Here is an 11119-nt window from a genome sequence, read left to right as displayed (position 1 = left end):
AGATGTTATTGTGTGCTATTGTTTTCTTTTCATTTTATGCTTTTATTCCTGTATCAATTCTATTCTATGATTTGCCTCTATTTATAGATTAAACTGTGTATATATATATTTGTTACTAAACAATGAAATTGTTCAGCCTCTTTTTCCCGGAGAGAGTGGAGTTGATCAATTGGTGGAGATTATCAAGGTCTGCTGATATATTTATTGTATTTTAGTTTTTTTGTCTTTTAGCTTTCCATGCATTTCTCTTCACCATAGTTAATTCTGGATTAACTGTCTTTTTTATTCAAGATTTTGGGAACCCCAACGCGAGAAGAGATCAAATGTATGAATCCAAATTACACGGAGTTTAAGTTTCCTCAAATCAAAGCTCATCCTTGGCATAAGGTCTGTTAATAAATCATGGTGGTATTCATGTTCCAAAACTTAATGACTGAGAACAAACCAATGCACTGTAGATTTTTCAAAAACGGATGCCTCCTGATGCAGTTGATCTCGTATCAAGGCTTCTTCAGTACTCTCCAAATTTGCGATATAAAGCTGTAAGAGTTTCAACTTTTGATTTTTTGGGCTTCAAATTGACCTCTGCTATTTGCATGAGCTTAAGTATTAATGCAGCATTGACATTTTGTCTTTATTTTGTTCTACTTAATTGCTGCTTAACTTGTTGAAAAGTTTTCATTTTTATGCAAAATATGCTTCATCATGTTGTATGTACATATTTTTATTACTTAAATGCAAATGAACTTGTGGAGCAACTCTTGATGATTCTATTTCATACAACGCATGGTAGTAGAATTCAAGTTGGTTGGTTGAAGTGGAGTAATGCTTCAGGCCTATTGTATGATAGAAAAGTACCGCTTAGACTAAAAGGAAAATTTTATAAGATGGTGTTGAGACCTTCAATGCTCTATCGCGCTGAATGTTGACCTTTAAAAGAGAAGCATAAAACTAAGTTAAGTGCTGCCAAGTTGAGAATGATTAGGTGGAAGAGTGGCTTTTCACTTAGAGACAAAATGCAAAATGAATATATCCATGTAGGGTTGGTGTAGCTCCAGGGACGGACAAAATTAGAGAGATTCATCTTAGAAGGTTTGGTCATATTAAACGTCGGCAATCTGATGATTTGATTAACAGAGTAGATGCTTTAGATTTGAATTATGTTAAGAAAGGCAGAGATAGACCTAGAAAGACTTCGGCATATTGTATAAAACATGATCTTAATTTATTACAATTAAGTGAAAACATGATACTCAATAGGACATAATTGGGATAAAGGTTTGTTGTTGTTGTATTTCATACATTGCAAGCTTATTTGTTGGGAAATATCATATTTTGCATCTTATTTTTGTAATGAGAATATTGTGATTCTATTTCATACAACGCAGATGAAGCCTATGTTATATTTCAATATCGAAATGTTCTCTGTATGCTACACCTTCTAAATGATTAGAAGAATTTTTTTCCCCATTCCCTTATAATTTTTTTTTCATGGCATTTACATAGCACACAAATCTTATATTTTTACATATCTGACCCCTAAATCTTCATATTTATAAACATACTACTTTAATCTTTAACGTCACATCAAAAATAACACTATTACCACTTTTAGAAAAGAGAAATCCACCTTTTTATTCATAGGTTTAAAACACCAGAATTGATATGCATGTAAATATGAAAATTTAGGTGTGAGATATAAAAATACATGAGAACTTATCTTTTTTCCTTTTTATGTACTTTATATACTCTTGCTGCTTGGTTTCAACACATTCAAATCACATACCAGAACTAAAACTACAACACTCCTAACATCTCTTCTGAAGCTCTTTGAGATGATCCTATTCTTTCATGGAACCTGCAGTTAGATGCCTGCGCGCATCACTTTTTCGATGATCTACGAAATCCGAATACTCTGCTTCCGAATGGAAGCTCTCTTCCACCTCTATTCAATTTCACCCCTCAAGGTACTTTTCATCCACATCTTTATTCATTCATCACCCCATTCCCCATTTCTTTATAGTTTCTTAACTGCTATAACCCATTAAAATTCGCTTTCAGAGCTTGAAGGTGCTTCCCCTGATCTGATTCAGCGTCTCATACCTGAGCATGCTATGCGCTAAATTAATCAATATAAACAGCAATTGGTTATTTCTGGGAATTGGAGAAGAGAACGATTGTTCTACTTGGGCTTGCTTCTTCATGAAATTAGCATTCTGCACATTGAAAAAGGAAGAACCATAAACGAATGCTGATCTGAACTGAAGCCTTCCTGGCAACCATTATTCATCAGAAAATAGGCATCGTTTGTTTTTTTTTTTTTTTTGGCCGGCCATCTGATTTCCATCTATTTGTCTTGGCTTATTACCCCTCTAGATCATCTGAAACTTTTTGAGCTGTCATTGTAAGCTAAAATGTTGTTGTAATTGCCGTTCTTTGATGATGCACTTCTTTGTATTCCTGAACTGTATTAGGGTTATTATAAGGATCAGTAATAAATTCATATTTTTTTATATTGATGAAAAGGTGGCTGAAAGTATTTTCAATCATGAAACTGTGGTTTATGATATCTGTAGATATAGAATTCATGGCAAACATTGAGTTTAAAAATGACAGACTTAAGGAAATAATATTACATCAGGACTCCGCACGTAGAGTTACGTGTGGAGTCTAATGAAATCACGCCACACGTGAATGTGAGAAAAAAAATCGGACCGGTAACACAGGAGAATATTCCCCCCGTGTTATTCATGTATTATTGTGTGTTATTCAAATATTATTGATGTGTTATTGTGTTATTATAACACCAAAAATATTCTCAGAACACAATAACACATGAATAACATACAATAACACTTGAATAACAAGAGGGGAATATGTATTACCGGACCGATTTTTTTTTCTCACCGCATGATTTCATTGAACTTCGCGTGTAACTCTACGCTGATGTAATATTTTTTCCTCAAAGACACTTTAAATATTGAAATAATAAAAATATAAAAATATATTTAATCTAAATATCATCGATATATAATTTAATTATTGACGATTAAGATAAATATCAAACGTTATCCCAAAGTAAAATTGGTGGAATATTTCTCCTTAGAGTTTTAATAATTCATGCCGGCTGTTATGGGAAGAATGGTATAGCGTTGTTTTTAGAAGATTTACATACTGACTAATCACAATTTATATATTTACATATTAACACCTAGATTGCTATTTTTGTCCCGTCTTATGCGTGTAAGAAAAATACGTATTTCACATTTTTAGAGTTAGAATACTTGTATTTTTTTTATATGATATCGTTCAATTTCAATTTGTCGTCTGAATCACACCTGAGAGATAGAGCATTCAGAACGAGGATGGAAAAATAAAGAGCGAGAGATTGTACAGGTAAGGTTCAAATGGACCGGATTATTGAACTGGTAAAGGAGAAGGTTTAAGATTCAACCGTTGGACTGGATTGAACGGGCGGTTGAATCGGATGATATCATAAATATAAAAAAAAAATATTAAATATAACTTAAATGCCATAACAATTAGATGAAATTCATGATAGAAGGTTAATAAGAATGAAGCATAACCAAGAAAATATAACAGTGTAAAAAATAAAAGATAATAGAGTAATAGTCATGCTTATTTCACACAAGGTAAAAGAGAAAGTTAAGCTTACACATTCGTCATGATATCAAAAGATTCAAACCATTCTTCATTATTTCCAATAAAAATATGATATGGATGAAAAAAAATTATAGTTTAACTGATTGATCGGTTTGACTGTTGGTTTGATGTCGAGCCGATTTTCAGCCAACTAGAACCAGGCCATCGGCCGGTTCACAGTTAAACCAGTTTAATTGATTGGTTCGGTCTGTTTTTTAAAACGTGATGCACATGAATTTGGCCCTCAAGGTCGAACGAGTGTATTCCTGACTCTTTGACCTTTTTTTTATTTCATCGAATGAGAGTGTTACATAAAGAGGAATCTAAAAAAAGAGGAGTCTCAGTACATGAAAGGATCCTATTTATAGATGATGGGAGGATAAAAAATAAAATTACAATATCATCCCTAATTAAAAAGGGTTAATACATGGCCTATCGTTCAGGAGCTCATCGATTGGTGGAGCTGTCCTTCAGTCGGTAGTTTGGTGGGCTGTGGGTGGTCGAGGTGGTCGACTGGCTGAGGTGATTAGATGTTGGATTGAGGTGGGCGGCCAATGAGGTGGCCAACTGGGGATTTGAGGTGATTGACCAATGAGGTGACCGATTGGTAGATTGAGATGGATTTCTAGTGAGGTGGTCAACTTGTGTTCTCTCGATAGTTTTATGTCTGTTGGTCTTTGCTACCATCAAATCCCATCGCGATATGCACAAATATAGTTTTTGACATTCATAAATGTCCTCTAGTCTCTTACTTCAAAAAGTTGTAAATACATAAGACTTATATGGTATATATGTAAGTGCTCTTCTTCTTCTTCTTTTTAATTTCTCATTCGGATTAGGGTCGTAAACGAGTCGAAGACGAGTGAACCTGTGCTCAGCTCAAGTCCTGCTAGTTAAAAAATACCACTATTCAGCTCGTTTATATTTTGAGTAAAAAATATTTGTTCGTGTTTGGCTCTTCTTTGCTTAGTGAGTCAAACACGAGTTGTTCATGAAGAAAGAGCCATTCTGATATCCCTAATCAGACATCCGTAGGAAGTTGAGTTAGAGAGAGATTTAAATCCTATTCTTTATATTAAATTATAATTTAAATACATTTTAATATTTTATTCTATTTTTAAATTAATAATTTTAATTGATCATAAATCTTTGTAGTCTTATAATCAATTAAATTATTTAAAAATCAAAATGAGTTGAACAGAACGAACAAATATTTGTTCACGTACAACTCGTTTATCCAATGAAAAAAAATTATTCACGTTCAGCTCATTTACACTTTTTAATGCGTCAAACACAATACAATGATGAATAACGAGCGGTTTTGAAAAACCCTATTTGGGGTCTAATTATCGCGACTGTAATGGGAGAGCGCACGTAATAACCGCTCCTGTTTGGGATGATGATTTTTGCATGCCTTGCAGTGGGAGTTGCCCGGGTCCATAATGCGATGTTTTTTAAATTCATTGGTAAGAAGTAATTTGACCAAGTGATTTTTTTTTTTTCTCATTCCTACGACAAAATAAAAGTGACCAATTTTTTAATACGAATACCATGTCTTCAATTTTCATATCATTAATTAAATTGCTAGCTGGTTTCAAGGCAGCATGATTTATTAGGTAATATGAAAAATTAGGTCAAAAGTCTAATTATTTTTTTTTTCAAAGTTAATTTCTGGTTGAAATCTTCTAACTGGAGTAAACATTGGATTAATTAACAAAAATATGAGATTAATGTTTAATGGCAAGTAATTGCCAATTGCTTAATTTTATTTAGTTTTTGTATTTGACTTGTGTTGGAAGGTCTAAAAAGATAGAGAAATGAATTATCGTCTTAATATTGCATGAAAATTCAGGATACATTAAAGAAATTAAAGAGAAGTATGATGAGACATATCAAATTTTTACTCGAAAAATCACCCTATAAAGTGGACAAAAAATCATGAGGCCTGGTCCAGTTAAAACAATCTACTATATATGGTGAGTGCACAAATCTACTATTCTCCTGAATTATGAAAGAGGAGTTACAAAGTTGATCATTATAAATGTGGAACATTAATTCATCAATAATAGTTGTGTTATGGTTATAATGAATGTATTTCTTGGTAGTAATGGGCTACAAGGATAGTAATTCATTGTGAATATTGTAGATGATGAATATAGCACCAGTTTCTCATACAAACCATAGTTGAAAGCACTGATGGTGGTTGGTCTTATGGCCCGTAGAAGCTGAGAGCCACACAGGCCGTAGTGGTAAGTTGTGATGACGTTTGTAGATTACAGTGGTCGGAGTTGAAGAGTATTGGCATCAATTTTTGATGCTGCGAGTCTAGAATGTCAGTTCAAACACTATAGAACATTGATTGAAGCATGCATTGATTCTCGTAGTGCAAGACATACATTTGAGATCCTCCTGCGGGTAATGAATGGTACACAATCGGAGACATTCTCCTAGAATCTGTCTGTTGTTTAGGCAATGGCCTATCAACATTTGGCTGTTGGACGGCTTCGACCGGACAGAGAGATTTTATCCAAACGTCCACATGCAAATAATCAAACTTAAATTGCCTAGTTCATTGAGGAATTTATTCAGAAGACCTTAGATGATGAAAAAAACTGTGTAAGCTCATTCGGAACGTCAATTTTGCCTAAGGAAGACAGCTATTTTGTTAGCATTCAATGCACGAGCGAATTGCACGCAACTCAAATGAATTTTAAACAAAATAATTAATTTCAAAAAGAAAAAGAAGAAAAAAAGTTCTTTATTATAAAAAATATTTATAAAACCTTTCCTTTTTCTTTTCCCCAGTCCTCACGCACAGGAGCGCCACTCTCGACTCTATTCACGCATCGGCCTCACGCCTCTGTCGCGATGCCCTAGCGGGCTTCTCCCGCTTTCTCGTCCTGCCGCCGACGACTTCTCTGCGGCTTTTACGGGTACCGACCATCCTGTTTCTCATGCGAGAGAGGAAGTCTCCCCCTCTCGCGCGCCCAACCGTGCGGCCAAGCTCCAACCGAGTTCCATCTCGTCCACTGTAGCCGCTCTCCTCTCCTCCTCGTCGGACATCATGTCCAGCTGGCGGCCTCTGCTCATAAAGCCGGTCCGCCCTCTCTCCCGTCAAAATCTACGTGATGCACTAGCTATTTTGAGCTCTATGCCGCAATGCCTCACGCCAGCGTCCCTCTCTGGTGGAGTCTAAAACGACGAGCTTCTCCAGCTCCCGTGGACTGCCTCCCTTCTTGCACAAGAATACAACCCGCTCCGGCTCTTTCTCCTTGCCAATGTACTTTCGTCGCACGAAATAGCCGTTGATATCCTTTCAGACAACCTTGCCGCCTTTGACTGGTGCTTACTCCCTCAGGCATAACCCCAACATTTGTGGGAGGCCGAAGCTTCCTCATGGCCCTTCCTCTAGGCCCGAAGCCTCTTTAGAGCTCCTCGCTGAGGGCAGCGACGTTTAGAAGCCCGAGCAACCCCTCTCACGAAGGTACGTGTTGGACATACCCTGACATTTTCAAATTGTTTTTCGAAGATATTTGCATACCTTCTGCCCTCACTTTGTCCAACCTTCATTTGTTACATGCATGTCCTACGAGGTTCGTCAGTGTGTGGACCAGACATCGATAGCTTGGAGCAAGCGATGAAGATGCCTTCAGACGTCACAAATGTATAGCCCCTCCCGACTCGGTGAATTTCTTTTTAGCAAGCCCCTAGGTCTGGTTGTTAGAGAAATTAGGGCTAGGTTATTGTGATAGAAGAAGCCCCATAGGTCAGGAAATATTGTGATCCTCCTACAAATCCCAGAGCGAACCTACCTAATTCTAGCTCCAAAACCTTATACAATCAAGATTGTAATAATCTCGTGATTGTCTTTGCAACTTCACCCATTTGATGGAAGAGTCAAAGTCATTTGGATCTAGAGAATTAAGAAGTCCATTTCTTAATTCCTTAGATTCTCAAAAACCTTCACATGTGAATGGCTTTATGTAATGAAGATTTTCCTACAAGTGGGGAGTTGTTGTTTAGTCAAGCAATTAGAGTAAACCTCTTATAGCTTCGTGTGAATAGGGCGGTTGGATATGCCTCTCCATCACTTACCCTAGATTTATCGTGGGATCCCTAGGATGCCCGATTCATCGTTGAGCACGATCAAGTTTTTCATATTGCATGTATTCGCATTCACATTATGTGCATTGCATGTTTTTTTTAAATGCACATTAAAATATTGATTTTTTCACGTTTAGTCGCATTGACTGATTGGCCTCTACCGACCAAATTGGCTCGATCAATTATTTTTGTTGCTTCGACCGATCGGCCGCCACCGGCCCAATCAGATCGATGGACCCTTTTTGTCGGTTCGGCCCATCGACTGCCACTAGTCGATCGGCTCAATCGAACTTTTCCGTTGGTTCAACCGATTGGCCGCGTCTGGCTCAATCATATCGATTAACTACTTTTTTCAACTTGATCGATCGACCGCTTCTGGCCTGATTGTATCGATAAACTCCACTCGAATATTGCATTATTACATGCTTGTATTGAACTGCTTGCATGAACGCATTTGCACTTGCACCCCATCGTGCATTGGTGAGCATATGCCCCCATGTGCTCATAATAAGCATTTTTGCCCCCTTTGGGTACGATATTTCATGTTCGTTCACATATTTCATGTTCGTTCATTGACATTCTCATATGTCACCGTGCATCATGTCACTCGTGTTTGCACCTATTCTTTACACTTTTGCATGTTGTCCTGCATAGCTCATATATGTCCATGATTTGCATGCTTAAGGTATTGTTCCTGCATACTCATCTTTCGACAATCTCTTATCTGCGTCGGGGACAACTTGCACATCAAGTCTACCTAGTGTGTAATTCTCTCTAATGAGAATTACGTCACATATCTTCCCTATGACACCGCTCCGGGTTGGCATACGTGTTTTCTCGAGTCATTGTTCTTGCACACTCATTTATCAACACTCACGTGTCTCTCGCGGGGACAACTTGTGCACTAAGCCCACTCATCGTGTGATTCTCCCCTAACGAGAATCGTACTTCTTCACCTCCTAGACACTGCTTCGGGCTGCCGTAGGTATTTTCTCGAGTCACTGCTCCTTGCACCCCCTCTCTTTCATCCGCTACGACACCACGTCGGGCTGTCGTACGTATTTTCTTGTGTCATTGTACCTCACATTCAAATCTTAGGATACCGCTTTGAAGTACGCTTAGTATTTTTTCGATCCACTGCTCTTCGCACACTCATTTCCGACACTAATGTGTCCTTTTCGGGGACAACTCGCATATCAAGCATACCCGACGTGTGATTCTCCCTTACGAAAAAAATACCACCTCACTTCTGTTTTGTGTCATGCATGCATATCACTGCATTGTCGTCACATTCGTCATTGGTATACTCCGCCGTATACTTATCAGGAATGTTTGCTATCTTATGATCGTTCTTACTCCGACGGAGTGATCACGACGCACCTAACCACTTTACATTTGTATGTTCATTCTAGATTGTCTCAACGACAAAACTAACTCACTAACTTTCATATATTGCCTACATAGGTGCTGTATGAGATTATTTTAGTGTTTGGTAGCATTACATCTATAGAAAGATAAATGAATAAAGTTGTGGTGAAAAATTACTAAATCTAAAATTAAAATATTTTTTGTTAAAATGTATGGTATAATGTTGTAGAACCCTTCATTACCCTTTGTCGGGCACGACGCAATAGCGAGTATTGCTCGTGAGGATGTCTCAGCGAGCAATACTAGCTACCGCACAGTGATTAACACGTGTATGTTGTGATATGGTTCCAAGGGGTCTAACAGGTGCCACTTAGGTTTTTTCTTCCTCGGGACCTATTTTAAAATATAAATAAAAACTGTATTTTTATTACACATGCATCATATTTTTCAATATATACTTTGAAACTATTGCATATAGTTTAGAACATACATGAGGTCAATATTTTAAAAGCTTTGTTCATACAAAACTTACATCCAGTGACACCTCTTAGAATCATTAGATCCTTAGGATGAGGTCAAGGACGACAATCTCATCAAAACGACCTCATCCAAAAATATACATATGCCAGCCTTTTTAGTCATTTCTGCACACACTTAGATGTTTTCATTAGGACACTAACACTAGATGACATGCTACATTAGTATTAGCATGCTAGATAGTCTTTTGATGTTCTGATTATAGTATTATGTTAGTTTGGTTACCCTAGCCAGACATCATTTTGTGTGCTGCTTTTGTTTATTTTCTGGGGTGTGAGACATGCACACTAGTATGTTAGGGGCAGTTTTATTGTAGGGAGTCATGTTCAACAAAGAGGGACCGTCATGATTTTATCTAACACAGTTTCTGATGGTGTTGTTTAGTCTCCCTCCCGCCGAGCATGGTTCACTACATTGTAGGCCTTTAAGCTATACTAACCCCGCTGTTTTGTAGGTCAAGACTTTTTTTTGACTTTTACTATATACTTTTAGAGTCCCCCAGGCTCGAGTCTTGTATTAGAAATAAAATACGGGTATGAGTTACAAGACACCTATCAGGCGGAACCACGTGACGAGGACAAGGTGCTGCAGACTCCTGTTTCGTACCTTAGTTCTAAATCTATTTGATGTATGAAACTAGGATCAAAATTGTATGTGCGGTACCTGACCGCCTTTCTCTCTTTCTATGACATGTTGTTGACTCAGCGACACCTTACTTTTTCTTAATCTTTTGATTTGGCCTTTTTTACATTCATGCAGTGTGCCTTGGTACTACTCCCTTTTTGGTTTGTGGATTGGTTGGAAATCATGTGTTATAACTTGGGTTCTCTAAGAACCTAAAATTAATTTTTTTACAAAAATCTTGATAAAAGTTTGAGACTAATCAAAATTTAGCACTAAAACATTTCAAGATTTTTGAAATCCGTCTTTACTTTTCTACATGGATTTTGAGTCAGATTTTAAATGGGTTGCATAATATGGATATCACCGATAACATATTGATATGGCCTCCATATTAGGACTTGTGTAGGTAACTAAATTATATTTATATGTCCCGAGGAGAAGCTCCCATTTTTTTTTTAACTCGACTGACCCAAAATAGATTTCTACTTAGGTGGCAGTCTAATGTGCTTAAAGTGTTAGAGACTTCCTTGACCAAAACCGGGAATAAGTTCTTTATGAGAGCATCTTGGCCTCGCCGTCATACTTCTCTTTTCTCTCTACTCTAGCGGCGTCCTCGCCACTTTGGCAAATATATGTCCCACTTCTACTCTTCCTACCAACATAGGGTCATTGGATTTAGAGTTTCTTTCTCTTGACTTTAGGGCTACCGAGGTCCCCTTAAGCGACACAGTTCACAGATTGCTGACAAGGGATCTTTAATTGTGTTGGGATGACTACCTTCACGACCAGGTAGACTTAGAATTATAATATGTTGGGATTACAG

General features: G+C 37.3%; 1 protein-coding gene across 1 annotated transcript; it reads left to right on the top strand.

Moving 5' to 3' along the window:
- Positions 1-93: 93 nt before the first annotated feature.
- On the top strand, positions 94-2516 carry LOC110025573 (shaggy-related protein kinase theta-like). Its single transcript, XM_020726130.1, has 5 exons — positions 94-187; positions 292-387; positions 459-542; positions 1865-1967; positions 2062-2516. Exons 2-5 carry the CDS (start codon positions 328-330, stop codon positions 2121-2123), a joined length of 309 nt encoding a protein of 102 aa, XP_020581789.1. The 5' UTR covers positions 94-187; positions 292-327; the 3' UTR covers positions 2124-2516.
- The last annotated feature ends 8603 nt before the right edge of the window (positions 2517-11119 follow it).

The sequence above is a fragment of the Phalaenopsis equestris genome, unplaced genomic scaffold, assembly GCF_001263595.1.
Source record: "Phalaenopsis equestris unplaced genomic scaffold, ASM126359v1 Scaffold000303, whole genome shotgun sequence".
Classification (NCBI taxonomy): Eukaryota; Viridiplantae; Streptophyta; class Magnoliopsida; order Asparagales; family Orchidaceae; genus Phalaenopsis; species Phalaenopsis equestris.
Note: the sequence above shows the minus strand (reverse complement) of the source record. Positions and strands in the feature narration are given on the sequence as shown.

Excerpts from the sequence above, each read along its gene's own strand:
- LOC110025573 (XM_020726130.1), top strand. The coding sequence starts at position 328 with ATGAATCCAAATTACACGGAGTTTAAGTTTCCTCAAATCAAAGCTCAT. Across the intron at positions 388-458 it reads AAGCTCATCCTTGGCATAAG|ATTTTTCAAAAACGGATGCC; the intron begins GTCTGTTAATAA and ends AATGCACTGTAG. Across the intron at positions 1,968-2,061 it reads ATTCAATTTCACCCCTCAAG|AGCTTGAAGGTGCTTCCCCT; the intron begins GTACTTTTCATC and ends ATTCGCTTTCAG.